The 20,031-nt window shown below is 42.9% G+C and overlaps 1 protein-coding gene across 2 annotated transcripts; it reads left to right on the top strand.

The window, feature by feature from the left end:
• The first annotated feature begins 9,642 nt into the window (after window positions 1-9,642).
• LOC133732437 (protein RGF1 INDUCIBLE TRANSCRIPTION FACTOR 1) lies at window positions 9,643-11,912 on the top strand. Of its 2 annotated transcripts, none has more exons than XM_062159986.1 (4): window positions 9,643-10,020; window positions 10,234-10,416; window positions 10,508-10,726; window positions 11,337-11,912. In XM_062159986.1, exons 1-4 carry the CDS (start codon window positions 10,018-10,020, stop codon window positions 11,592-11,594), a joined length of 663 nt encoding a protein of 220 aa, XP_062015970.1. In that variant the 5' UTR covers window positions 9,643-10,017; the 3' UTR covers window positions 11,595-11,912. The 2 variants fall into 2 exon arrangements, with proteins under 2 accessions (XP_062015970.1, XP_062015969.1); XM_062159985.1 differs by having other exon boundaries at window positions 10,195-10,416.
• The last annotated feature ends 8,119 nt before the right edge of the window (window positions 11,913-20,031 follow it).

Here is a 20,031-nt window from a genome sequence, read left to right as displayed (position 1 = left end):
TGTTGTAGAGAAACTGAAATTGAGAGGAATTTGCTGTGTATTCTCATTGATAATAGGGGCCTCTTTATATAGAGGATTACAATACATAGAATCTCAATCGTACAAGGAAAGTAATCGTACATTGAATAGGAATCTAGATCCTTCTAATTTAACCCTATTACCACTAGGTCAAGTAACTTAGAGTTTGGGCCAAACACAAATAGAGATATCCTTAAACACTCCCCCTTGTGTTGTCCATACGCGGTGCTTCTCTCGTTGCCTCGTTAAAAACCTTGCCGAGTAACAAAAACCCAGTGGGACAAAACCTCGGTCGAAGGGGAAAAAGAGCACAACACACCCTTCACGTTTCGAGACCATACATGTAGACATCTCCCCCTGATGTCTGCATCTCCCCCTGATGACCACGGTCATGGGAGTTCGGATAACTTCCGTAAACGATGCTACCAACATGTTTCTCGAAAGTGGATTTTAGGCAATGACTTAGTGAGCAAGTCTGCCACACTGTCCTCAGATCGAACCTAGTTCATTTTGATCTTGAGGAGAGTCTGTTATTGCTGATTAAGCTTGGTGTTGTCGCTTTGATGTAGCCTTGCTTCATTTGTTCAAAACAAGCTGCATTATCCTAAATGCTCGTAGGTTCATCTATGGTAGACTTCAAACCACAATTGTTCGAACATGCGTAATTATGGATCCAATCCATATACATTCACGAATCACTTCATGAAGAGCAATGATCTCTGCATTGTTCGAAGATATAGCGACTAGGGTCTATTTCTGTAGACCTCCAAGATATCACGGTCTTTACCCATGGTGAACACTTAACCAGTTTAAGAAGACCTTTGTGTGGGTCAGAGAGATACCCAGCATCAGCAAAACCTTCCAAAACGCTAACTTCGTTTTGGGATGGGGAGAGGGGACGCAGGCCAGTGTCGGCGGCGTTCTTGGTGTGTGATGGGTCCGAATCCATCATCTCTCTGTAGGGATAGAACAAGCCCATATCAATCATACATCTCAAGTATTGAAAGATATCTTTTACACCAATCCAATGGCGTCGCGTTGGCGCACAGCTATACCTAGCTAACAAGTTCACAACATATGAGATGTCCGGTCTTGTGCATTGAGCTAAGTACAATAATGCGCCTATTATACTCAAGTAAGGCACTTCTGCCTCTAGCACATCTTCGTCATCATCCTTTTGACGAAGAGAATCCTTTTCAGGATCAAGACTACGAATGATCATGGGGGTGCTTGAAGGCTTGACCTTGTCAAAATGCCTAATCATCTATCAACACGATGCTCAAGTTCCAAACCGAGACATAATCGTGTTCTCCCAAAATCCTTCATCTCAAACTCTGATTTCTAGTGTTCAGCGGTTTCCCTTAACTCTTTTAAGGGCTTCTAATGAAGATCATGTCCAACATGAACCGCGATAGAATCCGAAACTTGTTATGGAAACGCGTGGGCATATCCCTTCCCAATCAAGTAGTCATCTTAGTGAGCGTTTCAACCTCTTTGTAAACGCGCTCCGTGGTCTAGAGCCACTTGACTTGGGTAAATGAAGTTCACCATAAACCTTCATGTATATTCCGTATCTAGATCCCCATAGAGATACGTAGTGACCACATTTGTAAGCTGCATGTTCAGTTATTCGGAAACTACCAAACTGACAAGGTAGTGGAGTGTAGTGACATCCATTACGAGAGAGTATGTCTCATCGTAGTCGATTCCAGGGCGATTTGTGAGAAGTCTTGCGCCATAAGGTGAGATTGCCATCTCTTTTTCTCATCACGCTTTCTGACGAAGACCCATTAGTCAATAGGTTTTATGTTATGAGGTGTTGGCATCACTGGCTCAAAAACCTTCCTCTTCGTTAGGGAATCTATCTTAACCTGGATCGCATCTTTCCATTTAGGCCAAATCTCTCTACGTTGGCATTCATTCATCAACGGAGCGTGGTTCGATATCATCGGACTCAACAAACTCATGCGCAACGAAATGCGCAACTACATCATCAATTATGATGGAGTTTCTATCCCACGTCTCATGTACACTAGTGTAAGTTTCATAGAGCTCTATATTCTCAGGAATAGGTTCTAACGTTGAGGCGTCCCCCAACTATAACCATAACCCGGAAGATTCTCATGAGACGGATTTTGAGTGTCGATGATCAAAGGATTGGAATGTGCCAAAGTATCCTTCGAACCCACGGGCCTCCCATGCATTCTAGCTGGGGCCATGGCCTGTAACGCCAGAGTGCCACTCTCTCTATGGCGTTGGCGCCATGCCTACCTTTGTGTAGTGTGGCGCTACGTCCTCTCGTAGGGACGTCCATCCTTGCAGACATGTTTGCAGCATATTTGTGTGATCTCGTCACTTTAGTAGGGATCGAGATGAGACATAGTGGGGACAAGCCACGACAATTCCTGTCGTTCCTGCTGAACATCTGTGTTCTTATCTCCCCTTAACGACGGGAAGACTGTCTCATCAAAGTGACATTCGCAAATCTAGCGGGAAGGAGATCGCCATGCAAGGGCATTAAGTGGCGGACGATTGTTGGAGTCTCAAATCCAACTGAGTTGCTCATTCGTCTATAAGGACCCATTATAGAGCGCTGTGGCGGCGCAATTAGCACATAAATGGCACACTCAAATATGCGTAAGTACGATATTTGTACCCAGTCACAAGCTGTAATGCAGAGGTAGATTGAGTGGCAGTGGGTCGTAGACGAATTAGCATAGCTGCATGCGATATTGCATCACCCCAAGCGGATATAAGGAGGTTGGTGCGCATTACCAATGTCCGGACTACCATCGTAGTCGTTTCCGCGAGACCATTTGGGTGTGCTCATGGGAATATGATGTCCAACATCAGTCCCAAATGCAATAACAATCGAAAGTCTTCGATGTAAACTCACTAGCATAGTCAAATCTAATTGACTGAATAGGATGATTCGGGGAGTGAGCCCATTGTCATATGATGTGTGCTAGGAGTGTTTCATAAGCAGCATTACAAGTGGACAATGGCACAACACGTGACCAGCGTGTTTGCATATCAACCAACATCATGAGATATTTAAACGTCCGCAAGTTGGTGGAATCAGTCCACAGAATCCCTACGGATTCTATGTAAGAACATAATGAGTATTATCATATCCTTTGCATAGGACGGTCTCAGTCCTAATTTTCCTAAGGAAGTGGGTTTGTAAAATGAGCGAGAGGCCTTAGAAGCAACCACGGAGAGTTTTGGTTGGGCCTGAGCGTTTGAAACGCATATTGAAGCAAAGTTTGTGACTACATCACCCATCATGGGGATTGACATCCATGGCGACATGGCCATGGGTAGCGCCATATATGGCGTTGTCACAAGGGACTTGGGCGGCCATATGGCGCCCCAAGACAGCTGTAGCGCCAGATGCTGCAATTATTGCGGTCTTGCTAAGTCCAGGAACCAATTTTTGATTCTTGCTTCATTTCGCTCGAGAGAAAAGACGTCCATGTGAAGTCTTTCGTAGACGGATCATCATATCATGACTAGGATGATCTATCCTGTCGTGACAAAGCCAATATGTGTCTTAATCCAAGAGATCTTCTCTCATCACTTTTATTGGATTAATAGCTCGAATAGTGACATAGAGTCCACTAGAGCGACACATAAACTTCTCTAAGATGCGCCTTCGTTCGTAATCATTAGAGGCATTGCAAAGGAACTCATTTCTGTTCTCTACATGCGTTTTCGCATGGAATCCGTTGGCTATCCATAGGTGCGAGTTGCCCTAGGAGCGTAGAGAGTTTCTGTGACATTAATCAAGGTGCCATTTGGCAAAGAGAACTTGGGCTATTCCACATCCTTGAATTAATACTGATGGCCTAGCCATCATAGTCACAAAGTAACATGCTCATGAATCAAAATGGAGTCATAATGAAAAGAACTCAAAATTTTATTCATAAGCCAACGGGGTACATCATTGTCTCTTAACCATTAGGAGAATCTAATCCAAATGCTTAGCTAATGCAAAACAATGGTAGTCGTCTAACTTCTTTCAGTAATTCCAACGCAAATGTGACCAGGTGAGTAGGGAGATGTCGGTGGAGCAAAACTCGCTTAATTACCACTTATCTCAAAATCTTCCTAGACATCACATTTACATTGAGTACGCCTACTTTGAAGAAAGACTAAACCATAGGCATCTACTACAAAAATAATATGGCAATTGCCTACATCTCTTGGAAAATAAAGACTTAAACAGAATTGGCGATCTATTGATCCCAGCCAGATTCGTAGTCTTCAACCCTTTACTCTAGATCATCTTCTTGATCTTCTTGTTCCACATAGTGAGCTTCTCTTGCTTCACAATATGCTTTGTAGGCGGTGACAATTTCTTCACGAGCTCTACAAATGTGTGCCCAATGATCAGACACTCCACATCGAGAACATACATCTCTTTGCTCAAACTCCATTGATTGAGGCGCTTTGAAAGTGTCATTTAGATAGCCCCTAGTGTTGGTGGCGCCACCAACATGGCCAGAGGCGTTGCCTCCCTCTCTCTTTCCACGTTGACCTCTTCGGTTCCGTGTTGGCCTATATTGGCGGTTACCTTCCCAAGTAGAGCGATTATATGGACCAGAACGTCCAGAAGTATCCCTACGGTTAGGGTTTCGCTCTTGGCCCCTTCTCTTAGGGGCGCGACTATAATTGGATTCCGGAATATGCTCTATTTCCACGGATCTCGAATTATAGTTCTTCACAAGGATGTTGTCATGCTTTTCAGCGACATTCATAGTTCCAATAAGCTCATGAAACCTTGTGATCCGTCCTGCAGTAATATCGATTCGATAGTTCTTAGCAACCATCAATGCAGAAACGGGGAAGGTAGAGAGAGTCTTCTCAATCAACATCGCATTTGTGATCTCTTTACCACAGGATTCCATTAAGGATTTAATGCGAAGTGCTTCCGAGTTATAGTCAAGAACTGACTTGAAATCACAGAAGCGGAGGCTATGCCATCTTACTTCTAGGTCAGGAAGCAGGGAGTCACGGACGTTGCCAAATCTTTCTTCGAGTGAGACCCACAGCCTTCTGGGGTCTTCTTCATTCATACACTCGTACTGGAGCGAATCATCCATATGACGAGTCATTAGGATGATGGCTTTCCCCTTATTTGCCTCTAAGGCTACTCTATTTGCTTCCAAAGCTTGAGCTTGCTCAACAGTCAGCACGTCCTGGCTAGGCTCGAGAATCGTATCCAGGATTCCATCGGCCTTGAGATGCTGGCGGACATCACGAACCCACCTGTGATATTCAGAGCCAGTTGTTCCCAATGGAGCAAAGTCCAATTTGTTCAGGTTACTCAACCTGAAAGAGAACAAGAAATTATGGTTAGTTTCGGAGCGTGAAAGGCTATCACGAAAACATATAAAATTTCTGAGCGTAGTTGCTTCCAAGAAATTAGGAATTTCCGAGCATAGTCGCTTCCAAGAAATTAGATTCCAAGAGTGGTTGGATTAGATTGAAACAATGATGTGTGTGGTCGATCGTTTTCTTCTCAACAAACTTTAAGTTTGGAGGACTCTACAAGCTCCAAGCTTGGAGTGAGCATGAACCCCCACAGTTCGGCTTTTGGTCTCCCCTATGAAGAAGAAAGGGGGGTAGAAGAAGGGAGGTTGCAAGTCCCTGAGAAAAAGAAGAGAAAAACAAAAAAAAAACTTCAAAAACGGGAACTAAACGAACCTTTAAAACATACCTAAAAAAAAGTAAAATTTTGCCGGAAAAGTCGCCGGAAAAGTGCGTGAAAAGTCGCCGGAAAGAGGCCTCCGGAAGACTGGTGGCCAGCGGTGGTCGGACCTGCTGCAGGGGTGCTGCAGGGGTGCTGCAGGGCTGCTGCGGGGCCTGCAGGGCTAGTGCGGGGTCTGTCGGCAGATGCCGGCAGGGGCCTGCGAGGTGCTTGCAGGGGCTGTCGCTGGTGCTGCCGAGGGCCTGCGCTGGTGCTGCCGAGAGCCTGCGCTGGTGCTGCCAAGAGCCTGTCGACAGATGCGCGCGGGGGCTGCCGAGGCTCTGTCGAGGACCTGCCGAGGGTTTGCGCGCAGGTGCTGCCGAGGATGCTGGGCGAGGCGGTTCAGGGATCTTCTGAAATTCCGGTGGCCGGTTCAGTCGGTTTCCGGCCGGTTCTGGAGATGAAATTTCTGGTGAAGTATTTCAGAGATGTGATGTCGGTGTTGGCCAACTATGACGATGGAAGATGACCTGGAAGTGTACGAACCGGGCAGAGATTGTTTTTCTTTTCTGGAGGCCGGTTCGGAGATTTTCCGGCCGGTTCCGGTGACGCCGCTGGCGGTTCTGGGTTTCTGAGATCGAGAGCTTCAAGTTAGGAAGCAGGGGCCGAAAGAGTTTCAAGGTTTTGTATTCGGATTTAGGGTTTTGGTTATTTATTTCAGGGTTAGAGCTTCGTGCTGATAACGTGTTGTAGAGAAACTGAAATTGAGAGGAATTTGCTGTGTATTCTCATTGATAATAGGGGCCTCTTTATATAGAGGATTACAATACATAGAATCTCAATCGTACAAGGAAAGTAATCGTACATTGAATAGGAATCTAGATCCTTCTAATTTAACCCTATTACCACTAGGTCAAGTAACCTAGAGTTTGGGCCAAACACAAATAGAGATATCCTTAAACAATTATGACAACTAAACCAATCATTGTTTTTGTTTTATTTTTTGTTTGGGGGGGGGGGGGGGGCAAGGCCAAGGCCACCTCATACCTGAACTTGGCTCTGCCACTGCTTCAAAACACCTCTCTCTTAAGTGTACACTCTAGGCGAATAACAAAAACTTAAAAATTCGCTTGTTTATGGACAACATCAACTTGTTAAATAAGATCGACAAGGTTTTGTAGCTATTAAGGTCGTTTCCTATCTAGCTATCTCTCTAAGCATTTAAAATTTGTCTAGCTAAATGGTGCACTTGCTATCACATATTCTCATATATTTACTACTCTAGGCCCTGAAACGCTTTGGAAGACTAGCAAACTGTCGTGATACAAAGTCTTCTATTGTTGAATAATATGTCTAACAAGCTTGCTTACGTTCATATAATTTGTATAGAAGGATATATCAGCGATGAGTTCTTGGAAGTGATTGCCCATTTTTTCTGGAATAGTTTGTGGGCACTTGATGCCTCAATAGATTGTCACCGAAAAACTAATATTAATTAAACAAAATTCATCTATATTTTATAACTCATTTATATATGAATGTAAAAAATCAACCAATCGGAAGATGAATTAGTGTCTAGAAAACAAAATGCTTTCGAATTACCCATTTTATATATTATTCTTCCTTTTGTTGGAAGATGTTCCAAATTCAATTTACTTTTTTGAATCAAGGAAATAACTTTATAGATAGAAATTCAATAGAGTTTGGTTACAATCATATCGTAACACATACCCTTCCGTTACTATCTACAAACAAAACAAGAAAATGTGGTAGTACCCAAGGTGGTACATAGAGATAGGTCAACTCATTTGACGTTTCATGCTCCGCCATTACAGCATAGCTTGAATCCTCCTAAACCCTAAACTTATGCCAAACATGCTCAGATTCTGTTTGAGTAAACCTCCAGGATCCCAAATACGGTACCCTAGAGAGTTAGAGCCCATCAATTGGGCCCATGAAAGAGCCCGAGTCCAGCATAGATCCCATAGTTGAGTCCACTTCCAAGCCCCTCTCCAATTAGGTCCCAAAACTGTGTTATGTTTGAGCATCCAAATTGGTTTGGGTCTCAACACGGACTTGGGCCCCAAAACTGATTTGGACACCCAACAACAAAAGGATACCCAATCTACAATATCACCGGCGGTGTCTATCCCGTCCACACGCCTCTCCGTCGTCACCCCACTGCCGCACGATCGTGGGCCGCCTCAACGCTCCACCCGGTCATCTGCCTCACAACCTCAGGCAGCAAATTCATAGCAAGACTTGCCTGCCATTTCATTGCCGATGTCTTCAATCGCATCACTGCCCCTGCACGACGTTGTACACCGCCTGTCGCTACCTTGCTCGCAGTCGACGCATGATGCCGCATTGCCTTAGTCATCAAGCCAGACCATACAAATCCGGCCAGATCTCCATGACCGGACCTGGGAGACTTCAAGCAAATTCAATTTACTTAGAATTTAGTAGGAAACAGAATATTATTTTAGGAATAATATTATGTTTATTAGCTTATTTAGAGAATCAGGTCTGTCTTCAAGAATTAGTCCACACATTTGTCAAAAAAATAAAAAATAAATAAAAGAATTAGTTCACACGCCCAAAAAAGGCAGCTGGTTCAAAAAGGGTAAGAAAGCTAGTCTTTCCCAGACTTCAATGGATGGCAGATTGCAAGCAAATTTTACAGAGAAATGATAAATAAGTCAAATATATATTGGATTCATGTTAAGAAGGATTAGGGTTTCCAACCCTGTATACAAATAATTGTTAAGGACCTTGAGAATATTGGTGGCGCTTCCAATTCAATTCTTTTTGATCTCTCAATTCAAATTCCCAAACAAGTTCTGGACAATGGGTCGCTGCCGTTTCAAGTGGCTATCGTTCCGATACAGCCCTTACCTACATGTAATAAACTGTTATTATTATTATTATTATTATTTTTTCACAATGTTATTCTTTGTTAAATTGATGTTTTTTTTTAAATAAAACTTTCATTGAAACTTAACGAGAACACTCGTTTAGAATGGCATCCCTTAGAAATTCGGGAGCAGTTACAAACCACAGCTGACTATCATTGTGGCTTAAAGAGCGACTAGCTAATGTATGCGCTATCTTATTAGCATCTCTAGGAGCATAATGAACTATGTAATGCACATGTCTTCTCAGCACCTCTTTTACCTCTTCAAGAATGAAACCTAGAGTTGAATAATCCAACTCTTGTTAAATTGATGTTGTTGTTGATCTTATTTGACAATTCAAAAAATATTTTCTCAAGGTAATCTGTTTTACTCTCACATTCGCATACTAGAGAACACAATCTTGCATTATTATCACCTCTGCTTATGTAGGAGAACAGAATCGATCATTTAGAATTTGGAGAATTAAAGAAGTTTATGATTTTTGCAATCCATTTTTCATCATTTCTATGTGCATTTGCACTTTCATTTTGTATTTTTTAATTTCATACATATGCTAATTCTAGTTATTGCACAACATTTTCACTCATCACTATGTGAGTGTGTAGAAGATAGGAGTGAAAATCACTCTGACAAAAAAAAAAAAAAAACCCTAAGAATTTTGTTTCATAAAAATGACACATTCTCAAAGAATTCTTAACATGCACGTAACAAACATTTATTTACAAATATTATTTTCATGTACGTATCTATGAAAAGTTATTTATCAAAAGTTCTTCTTAGAAAAAAAAAAAAAATGAGTCTTATTTCCTTAGATGTAATGATTAAGATAATCCCTCTTTTAATTACAAACTAGAATGGAGCCATTTGGCTATAATAAAAAGAAATTTCTATAACAAGAGAAATTCTTTATTCTTCAACATCACAAATATAATAAACATGATATGGCACTTAGATTGAAGAATTGCACATGGAATACATTTAGACATTTACACACTTATACTAGTATCAGTATGAATGTCGTAATTTCCACTTCATTTTCCATTGGAACAAAAAAAAGAGAAGGCTTCTCCGCCCAAAAACGCGACCTTTTCAGATGCCAACTCTGTGCCTCGCCAAAGAGACGCAACGCAACACCAAGAATCGAATCAAAAGTGATTTGATTGATTTTTCTTCCATAACCTCGCCAAACACATACACACCTTTTCTTCCCCCCTCCTGATCCAACGCTCCAGAAAAACCACACCATCTGAGCCGTCGGTTTGCAGCACCATTCGCCCTCCTCTTGTCACTTTGTGTGTGAAGTATGGTGGTCATGAGATTCATGACTCCGCCAAATCATTAAACAAGAGAAAGCTAATGCGTTTATCACACACACACCACATTTAACTACAGATGGTATGTTCTGTAATTTGTCGTTTTTTTTCTTCTTTCTCTTGCATAGAAATCATTCTTCTGTTTTGGTTGCTGATAATTCTTATGTTACTCTTTCAACTTCTTTAATTCAAACTCTCTCTCTCTCTCTCTCTCTCTGAAACGTTATTGGAAATGCTGGCTGTGGAAACCATCTAGAATTTCTTTGTGACTTTTCTGGGGTCGAATTTGAAACAGGAGGAGGAGATGTTGGTGCCTTCATGGCTCGAGTCATTGTTATCCACAGCCTTCTTCTCCATCTGCCCAGCACACAGAGATGCCCCGAGAAGCGAATGCAACATGTACTGCCTGGATTGCCACAACGGGGCGTTTTGCTTTTACTGCAGATCATCAAGGCACAAAGATCACCAAGTAATTCAGGTGGGTGGATGTAATGTAATTCATTGTCATTGAAAATAGACTTTTCTGTTTCATTTTCTCATTTGGGTCTGTAATTTTATTGGCAATGCAGATCAGACGGTCGTCGTATCACGATGTTGTTAGGGTGAATGAAATTCAGAAGGTTTTGGATATCACTGGAGTTCAGACGTATGTGATAAACAGTGCGAGAGTGCTGTTCTTGAATGAGAGGCCTCAGCCCAAAACTGCTGTCAAAGGGAGCTCACATATCTGTGAAATCTGTGGGAGGAGTCTCTTGGACCCTTTTCGGTTTTGTTCATTGGGATGCAAGGTTAGCTAGCTCTAACAATTAGTTCTCTCTTCTCCCGTTCTAAGTTTTTCTTTTTGGTCGAATGTTAGTTCCACCACTTTGTAATTGTTGCCTGTCATTCATATATGGAAGTCATGGAGACCAAGAAAATGTGCATCAAAATACTAATGTAACTGGCCGTTCCATATTTTGGTTAATGAGTATAATGTTTCCAAGGTCAGATTCGTCTGAGTTCTCATTTTGGCAATTCATCAGGCCAAACATCTATTTTAAGAAAAATCCACATAATCGATAGTTTCATGTATCGTGAGTCTTGAAACATTAGCGGTAGCTCTTGTGTACAATGTTGTATAATGGAACTGTTTTTCAACAAAGATGGGGGTGTGCATCAAATCTCAATGCATTTGGTATATATTGTCATAATTTGGGTAATGGGAATAATATGTTTCTCAATTTGGTGATTTAGAGAATGTGTTCTAAGACAAATCCATACTAATCTAAGAGTTTGACAATATAACATTTGAATATGATAACCAGTCTAGAGTACAATGTCATTCGACAATGACTAACTAAATTTTTCTTGAAATGTCTTAATGTGCAATCTATTAAAGTTTCTTGCATTGAACATTAGCTTGTAGGACTAAAGAAGAATGGGGATGCGAGCTTTATCTTCAAGACTGGTGAAGAGAATGAGGAGGGAAGAAGGGAAGGGATAGCAATAAGGTTGCCATCAAAAGAAGGAGATCATCAAGAGCAATTTCCTAGTGAAGCAACAATGCAACATCCACAAGAAGAACAAGACATGTACCAAAGCACTCCTCCTCCACCCCAATATTCAAGATCAAGAAGAAGAAAGGGCATTCCTCATAGGGCACCTTTAGGGCCCTAAAGTACAAGTACTAGTAGTCTAGTACTAAACAACTAATCATGATGATCCCTATATCTATCTATCTCCCTAGAATTTGGTCTCAGCCAGCTCATTTCTCTCAACACCCATGTGGATTTTATGTGTTCTAAACATGGGGAAGAAGCTGTCTTTATGGGGGTTCTAAAGGGGATTTTTAAGTTGGGAATTTTTAATTGGTTTGGGGCGCAATAATGCTGCATTAATATTTGAAACATGCAAGGTGTAAATGGCATCCAGATACACATGAACGATTTTATATATTTTCTATTAAAGAAACCACAGCTCAGTTTATTTGTTTTAGGCCTCTGATTGCCTAATTTAGGGAAGTTGATTAATGAAAATGTGAAATCATATATTTTTTTTTATAAGAAATACATGTAATATTGTATATGATTATATATCTGGATTGCACTCCCTGGAATAATAATTGTATATGATTTTTTTTTTTCAATCTAGTATATAACTATATATAAACTGTAGAGTGCTTAGTTGGTAACCTAAAGTAAGATTCTGCCAACCCTAAGCTGCTTTAAAATTAAATTGTAGTTGTCCCAAACACTTGGACCATCTAAAATTAATTATACCAAAAAACAGCTTCTATGCATGCAAGGCCTAGAATGCATGATTTTTAATTGCATGCAAGCTATTGCATTGCTTTACCATGATTCTTGTTCCCGCACTACACATTTTCACTTACACTTATTATATATGTCGGAGAGATTCTTAGGTAGGCCAGGCGTGCCACGTGGCGATACGTTCAGTCAATCAGTGCTTATGCAGGGGGGTGTTGTAAGTATTTCATTTTAATTAAACATGGGTAGTTTCGGAATACAATTAAAAAATAGAGAAGTGTGATTAGCTGGGCGTACCACGTGGCTTGTACATTTGTCATCTTTGTGTTGCTAACGTAGTAATACTAATTGAGAGGCTACCTTGATTATATCAACTCTCTAGCTAATAGGCATCACACAAGTGATGATAGCGATTCTCATTTTAGGTTAAACTTTGACAACTTTGTGAATCACTTACTTCTTTAAGCCAATGAAGTTGTATATATATTGTCTTCTAAAAAAAAAAAAAAAAGTTGTATATGACTATATGTTTTAGGGAATCAATATGGTATAGAAATTGCTGTGCTTTCATTGATAATAGGGACCTCTTTATATTGAGGATTACAAGCATAGAGATAGAGTCGTACATGGAAACGTAATCGTACAATGATTGGATATCTACGAATATCTCCGAGAATATCTCTAACATAAACCCTATTGCAACTAGAGCAAGTAACCTAGAGTTTGGGCTAGACACATATTCTGGATTTACTTGAACACTCCCCCTTGTGTCACTTAAGCGCGGTGCTCCTCTCGTTGCCTCATAAAAACCTTGCCGAGTAACAAAATCCTTGTGGGACAAAAATAACCTTAGTCGAAGGGGAAAAAGAACACAACACACCCTTCACGTTTCGAGATCAACATGTAGACATCTCCCCCTGATGTCTGCGTCTCCCCCTGATGACTACGATCATGAGAGTTCGGATAACTTTCGCAAACCAATACTTGAAACATGTTTCTCGAACGTAGATTTAGGCAGTGACATAGTAAACAAGTCTGCCACATTGTCCTAAGATCGAACCTGGTTCACTCTGATCTTAAGAAACTTCTATTGTTGCTGATTGTAGAAGAATTTGGGCGATATATGCTTGGTATTGTCGCCTTTGATGTAGCCTTGCTTCATTTGTTCAATGCAAAGCAGCATTATCCTCATAAATGCTGGTAGGCTTATCTGTGGTAGACTTCAAACGACAAATGCTTCGAACAAGCGTAACTATGGATCTAAGCCATATACATTCACGAATTGCTCCGTGAAGAGCAATAATCTCTGCATGATTCGAAGAAGTAGTGACTAGAGTCTGTTTTGTAGACCTCCAAGATATTGCGGTCTTACCCATGGTGAATACATAACCAGTTTGGGAACGACCTTTGTGTGGGTCAGAGAGGTACCCGGCATCAGCAAAACCTTCCAAAACACTTATGTTGTTTTGGGATGGGGAGAGGGAACGCAGACCACTGTTAGTGGCATTCTTGACATATGATGGGTCCGAATCCATCATCTCTCTGTAGGGATAGAATAAGCTCATATCAATCGTACTACTTAGGTATCAAAAGATATCCTTAACACTAGTCCAATGGCTTCGTGTTGACGCAGAGCTATATCTAGCTAACAAGTTCACAGCAAAAGAGATGTTCGGTCTTGTGCTTTGTGCTAAGTACAATAATGCGCCTATTGCACTTAGGTAGGGCACTTCTGCCTCTAGCACATCTTTGTCGTCATTTTTTGAACAGAATAGATCATTCTTTGTTAGTGTTGAAACGCCTAAGCATCTTTTAGGTATAAGCTGATTGATGAATCAGGATAACATATTCACGGTGCTCAAGTTCCAAACCGAGGCAAAACTGTGTTCGCCCAAGGTCTTTCATCTCAAACTCAGATTTCAAGTGTTCAGCGGTTTACCTTAACTCTTTAAGGGTGCCAATTATGTTCATGTCATCAACATAAACCGCTACTATTGCAAATCCGGAACTTATTCTTTTTATGAACACACATGGGCACAGTTCATTATTAACATATCCATTCCCAATCAAGTAGTCACTTAGACGGTTATACCACATTCGTCAAGATTGCTTCAATCCATATAGTGAGCATTTCAACCTTATTGCAAATGCGCTCCGTGGTTTAGAGCCACTTGACTTGGGAAATTGAAGTCCATCTGGGACCTTCATGTAAATTTCTACATCTAGATCCCCATATAGATACGCAGTAACCACATCTATGAGCTGCATGTTTAGTTTTTCAAAAACTACCAAACTGACAAGGTAGCGGAACGTAATAACGTCCATTACGGGAGAATATATCTCATCGTAGTTGATTCCAGGGCGTTGTGAGAAGCCTTGCGCCACAAGGCGAGCTTTGTATCTTACAATCTCGTTTCTCTCATTATGATTTCTAACGAATACCCATTTATGACCAACTGGTTTGGTGTTGGGCGGTATAGGCATTACTGGCCTGAATACCTTTCGTTTCGTTAGAGAATCAAGTTATACTTGGATCGCATCTTTCCACTTTGGCCAATCAGCTCTACGTTGGCATTCATCAAGGGAGCGTTGTTTGATGTCATCGGTCTTAATAATCTCACGCACTACAGAATATGTGAATACATCATCTTTGATGGAGTTTTTTTTTCCCACGTCCCATGTACACTAGTGTAATTTACAGAGATCTCTACATTCTCAGGGATAGGTTCTGACATTGAGCCATCCCCCAATGATGTCTCTTGGACATAACCATAATCCGGAATAAAAGGTTGACTTTTTATTCGTTGGGTTTGTCTAAAAACTTCATTCATGAAAGTCATAGATCGCGTTGATACAAGTTCGTGGACATGTGGAACGTCGAAATCGGACTTTGTATGAAAAAGTTATGCTCAGCGGAAAACTTTCCAAATTTGGATATTTTCTATAAATACCAGTTTTTCAGAAATTAAAATCAGAAAATCTGATTTTTTCCAAAGATATTTTCTCTCTAATTGCGTCGGACCCGACCCGAACTCGGCGTTTCGACCCGGACTTTTCTTCGCCATCCGGCGACTTCCGGTCCTGCCATCGGCCCAGACTTGGTCGCTGCTGCCTTGCCATCCTCCCTGTTGGTCTGGTTTCCGCCGATTCTCGCCGGAAACGACAGATCGAAGCTCGAGATCAAGGTGGCGCTTACCCGATCAGAAATTTCGATTCTGGCGGCTGGGCTTGAAACATATCACGTTGTGAAGCTCTTCTCCTCTAGATCACAACCTTATCAGCCTTGAAGCTCGATTGAAAGTGTGGTGGCCAAAATCAAGAGTTGAAGCTCAACGGTTGAGATTTTTTGAGCTTGTTTTAGCTTGATCTAGGCCGATTCAGCCTTAGCTCTAGGTAAGAAAGTTGTTCCTCTCATTGTTATTTCATTTTGACCGGTTGGATCAACCTGGTTTGAAGGTTGATCCGACGGCACATGGAGCTCACATGCTGCCGCCTATGGTGATGCGTGACGACGCGTCTGGCCATGGTTGGGGCAGGCTCTTTCACCAAATATCATCTACTCGTCGATACGAGCGTTTTGATATATGGTTTGTAGCATTTGGAGATCGTATGAGCATGTTAGGGTTTTTAGTAGTTTCGATTATCTCAGTTTTCGATCTGGAGGATCCAACTGTTGAATTGATTTGTTGTTTTGACATATCAATCCTAGAAGTATTCCGGAGACTTTGGGTGGTCTCAGATGAAGTTCTGCCTCGATTGGTGTTACTTTCAGGGTTTTAGTTCAAACGGGGGTTTCGAACTTTAATCGCTTTGTTTTCCGTATACTGAGTTGAGATCGTATGTGATTAGGTACTTGACAAAGTTGTCTTGGACAGATATTTTATGATTGTGTTATCTTTATTCTGTAAGAAGACGCAGCGGGATTCAAAAGTGAGTAATCTCACAATGTTCATTTACGAACGGAGTTACCTTAACGTTTTTTGGAGATATTTATTTAACTCCAAACTATAGTTGATATTAGTGACATTCCTGATCGAATGACTACGTGTGTGTGTGTATATATATATATAGTTCGGTTCTGAAGAGGACATCCGCACTTCGCTAAAGTGCGGACGTCGACGCAGCTGAGGCGTTCCAGGCGGCGCGCGGCTTGCAGGAGGGAGGCCGGAGGCATCCCGGACGGTTCTAGGACGCGTTCGAGGTCGGGGTTGTAGGTTCTGGGCAGCAACCCGACCTGCAACTGCAGGTTTTTTGCAGCGAGCTGCAACCCCGTCGCCGGCGACTCCACCGAGGGGGTGGCTGAGCTTTGGTCATGGATACTCTTCCTCTCTTCACCCACATGTCTTCTCTGATGTGAGTCGCAGCTGCTCTCATTTGTACTGGAAGCAGAGGGAAGGAAATAATCCATCCCAAACCTTCTAGTGGCTTACCATCTGGGATGGAGAAGGTCTTCCGAGAGAAAGCGACTCACAACCACATCTACCTCCAGGGGATGACAGAAGTCTGACAGTCTGTTCCCGGAGGTAGGCTGCGAAAGAAGAACAGTCGGCCTCGAGTGGCCTTCCTCCCTTCTTCCACCTGCTCCACGCGAGAAAATCTGAGGAGATGGATCCCTCAGAATCTGGTTCGGCCGCGTTAGGAGCGCCGCGTGTTCTTCGGCCTATTGGAAACCGGGGAATTCAATCCGGATTTCCAGAAACCAAAGACATGCGGATGGACCTGAGATTAGGCCACAAGACCTACCCAGGCATTGAGATTAAGCCATAAAACCTAAGGATTTGGGGTTGAGGCTGAGATCGTGAGGAGAAGATTTCAGAAACAAAAGGAAGAGAAGTAGGGTCTGCGAGGCTATTACTGGCAAGGCCATATTTGCTCGAGTGTTTATTCTCCAAAGTACAGGATTTTTTCAATGCATTCAATAAGAGTATCGTTGGAATTAAATGCAAAGATCTCGGAAATGAAGATAATTGAAAACGCGTGGGAAGCGGGGCAATTTTCAAGGAGGTAACCGCTTTGTTTCGAGATTATCTTTTCAAACAGTTTCAAAAGCAATAAAAGCAAGTTAAACGCTAAATTGCTTGGAAAATAATTTGAGCATATATTTGGGCCAAACAATGTGGGCTAAATATTTAAATTACTAATAATTATATTGTTCATACAAAAGTGGGCCTGATACTGGAAAACTAGAGGCCCAATAGTCTTCGGCCTGCATGGGTCAAGCGAAGAAAGAGTTCGTCTAGGCGAAAACTAGCATCCGCAGCGACTTGTGCGGCTTGTTGGGCAGCTACTCGAGCCTGAGCCAGTTTTTGAGACAGCATCTCGAAGGCAGCAAGGGGTTGTTCTAATTGAGGCTCCGCATGGGCGAGCCTGGCAGTGACATCAGTCAACCGAGCTTGAAGGGCCTGAATCTGGGACCTCAGATGGTTCCTCTCGAGTGTCAGATCCCTGATGAGGTCAGCTTGATCACCCAAGAAATCACGCGCAGTGTCCGTTTGATGAGTAAGGGACTGGTAGTGTGTCTCGGTCTGCCTGGCTTGAGCGCTCGCGACTGCCCTCTCATTGAGCCCTTGCGGGAGTTGCTGCAGCAACTGGTCAACCTCCTGAAATTGCTCTTCAGAGATATCACCCTTGCGGAGAAGCACTCTCAGATACTCCAAGACTTTCGCAGGCGCACCAGGGGTTAGAATATCAGGACCCAAAAGGCGACGAAGATCTTCTCGGGCATCGTCTACGACCCCAGGTGGGGTCACTTCGAGTACGCGAGCTAACCGTTCTAAAGTGGACTGAGTAGGTTGCTCAGCGATAGGGGCCTCAAGAGGCTCCGCGACAGGTATTGCTTCTGGCACTGGTTCAGGAAGTGCTCCTATTTCTTCGACTTCAATAATTTGGGGGGCATGAGGAGCAAGTTCATCACCAACCACGTTGGGAACAGGTTCAGCAGGAACTTCATCCGCCATTTCTCCGAGTACCGTTTCTACATTTGGACCCTAGAAAGAAACATTTTCAGAATGACCAGGTCGAGGAGGTCGTGGGTAAAGATAAAACTTTTTGTTAAAGGGAAGTACCTCTTCAGTTGGTAGCTCGCGGGAATCTGCTGTTGGTATTGGGGCAGTCTCGCCAGAGGTTGGACCCGAGTCAGGCACTGCTGCTTCCAGAAGGAGAAGTGGTTGCTCACGGGGAATGTGGAGGAGCGGTGACCTTTCTCCAAGCTCAAGCGAGCAGTCATCTAAGACTTGTGCCGGAACTACAACCAACTGCATGTTACTTGCAGCATTGATTGCAGAGGAAGATTCACCATTGGTTTCTTGGGTTGGCATGCCAGATGTACCCTCGCCGGTAGCAGAGGAGCCTTCCCCAACTTGCCTCGAAAGCCTGCGACGAACCTGAAGCAGAGAAAACGTTAGCATACATGGCAAACCAAAGTGTCAATGCTCACTTTAAAGAGGAATATTACCAGTCGATCAGCGACTGGTTCATCTGTTGCCCAAAGATCGGTCCGGAATTCAGCGCGACTACGTTTGCGTGCTAAAGCAGCAGCAATCTATCAAACAAAAACCAAATTAGAATTTGAGAAGGCTGCCAAATTATATGTGCTAAGAAGAAAATGCTTACAGTTTGAGGATCATCATCATCAGAGGAAGAGTCCCCTACTTCAGGCTCGATCATTTTTGCTTTCTGTTTAGTGGCCGGGCTAATGGCAGGAGGAACAGCCGCGGCGTGATTGCTCGAGGACGGTGCGCGTCCCTGCTATGAACTTTGAGTTAAGAGTTTGAAAGTGAGAATGATCAAGGAAACAACGAATATGCTAAGGCAAATTACCTCTGGAGGACGCTCGCGAATTACAATTCCGGCTTGAGCCAAGTGTGGGGCTCGCATGGGTCGCGGAGCTGGCTCAGGTAGTGGGGGTTTTTCTTCATTTTCATGGAAGCGAGCAAGTTCCTCAGTATCAGCATCATAAGGATATCTCAGTTCTTCGAAGATGGCTGCGAAGAGTTCATCATCTCTTTGCCTCCAGTAGTTAACAGAGACTTCCTTCCACCATTGATCATAATCTTCAGCGGTCCCATCCACGGGGACGATATTATCCGCCCAGGCAGGGAGATCGACTAGTGAAAGCATGCTTTGGGAGGGCGGAGGTCCAGTTAAGGGACCAATTCTGCGCCAAGAGGTGTTGTAATTCCAGGCATCGTAGAGGGGGAATGGCACCAATTGGATATCACCAAACTGGCGAGCAAAATGGTTGGGAGCATAAAGCTCATAGGTGAGCTCGTCAACAGCAAGCCTAATGTCTAAACAAGAGATCGCGCGGCGAAAGGCCAAGGCGCGCGATCGCTATAATTAGGTGCCCCAGGAAGGAATCCATTTTCAAGAGAAGCGGGGAATTTCCTATTAAGTACTAGATCGCAGTAGGGCATTTCGTGCAAGAGGTACAGGTATGAGAAACATTCAGAATATGGTGGAGATATGTACCTCGCATTGCGACAAAACCATTGACCGAGAAGGGCATCTGTGGGTGGTAGCAGAGGAATGTCGTCGCGACGGAAGAATGGGAAGTAGGTTTGAATCCAGAAGTCAAGAATCCAAAAGGGGCCAGAAATGCTAGTCTCAAAAGGATGCATTGTGGCCTGGTATAAAGTGCGGCAGAGGGCACCCAGCACTGGTTGTCCTAACCCCACGCGGCGACCGTTGTAGAAGGTCGTTGCTAGAAGAGTCCAAGCGCCAGTGGGCTTACAGGCAGAAGTACAAAAAATGAACTTACAGAGCCAATACTCCAGAAAAGCAATACCACCAGTCGCATTGCGCTCTTTGCGATAATAAGTCAGCCACTGCGGATAGGAGCCGCTATG

Source organism: Rosa rugosa, chromosome 2 (genome assembly GCF_958449725.1).
Source record: "Rosa rugosa chromosome 2, drRosRugo1.1, whole genome shotgun sequence".
NCBI classification, from domain to species: Eukaryota; Viridiplantae; Streptophyta; class Magnoliopsida; order Rosales; family Rosaceae; genus Rosa; species Rosa rugosa.
Note: the sequence above shows the minus strand (reverse complement) of the source record. Positions and strands in the feature narration are given on the sequence as shown.

Coding starts and splice junctions, on each gene's coding strand:
- LOC133732437 (XM_062159985.1), top strand. Junction 10,417..10,507: donor AAGATCACCAAGTAATTCAG/GTGGGTGGATGT, acceptor TTGGCAATGCAG/ATCAGACGGTCGTCGTATCA. Junction 10,727..11,336: donor TTTGTTCATTGGGATGCAAG/GTTAGCTAGCTC, acceptor ATTGAACATTAG/CTTGTAGGACTAAAGAAGAA.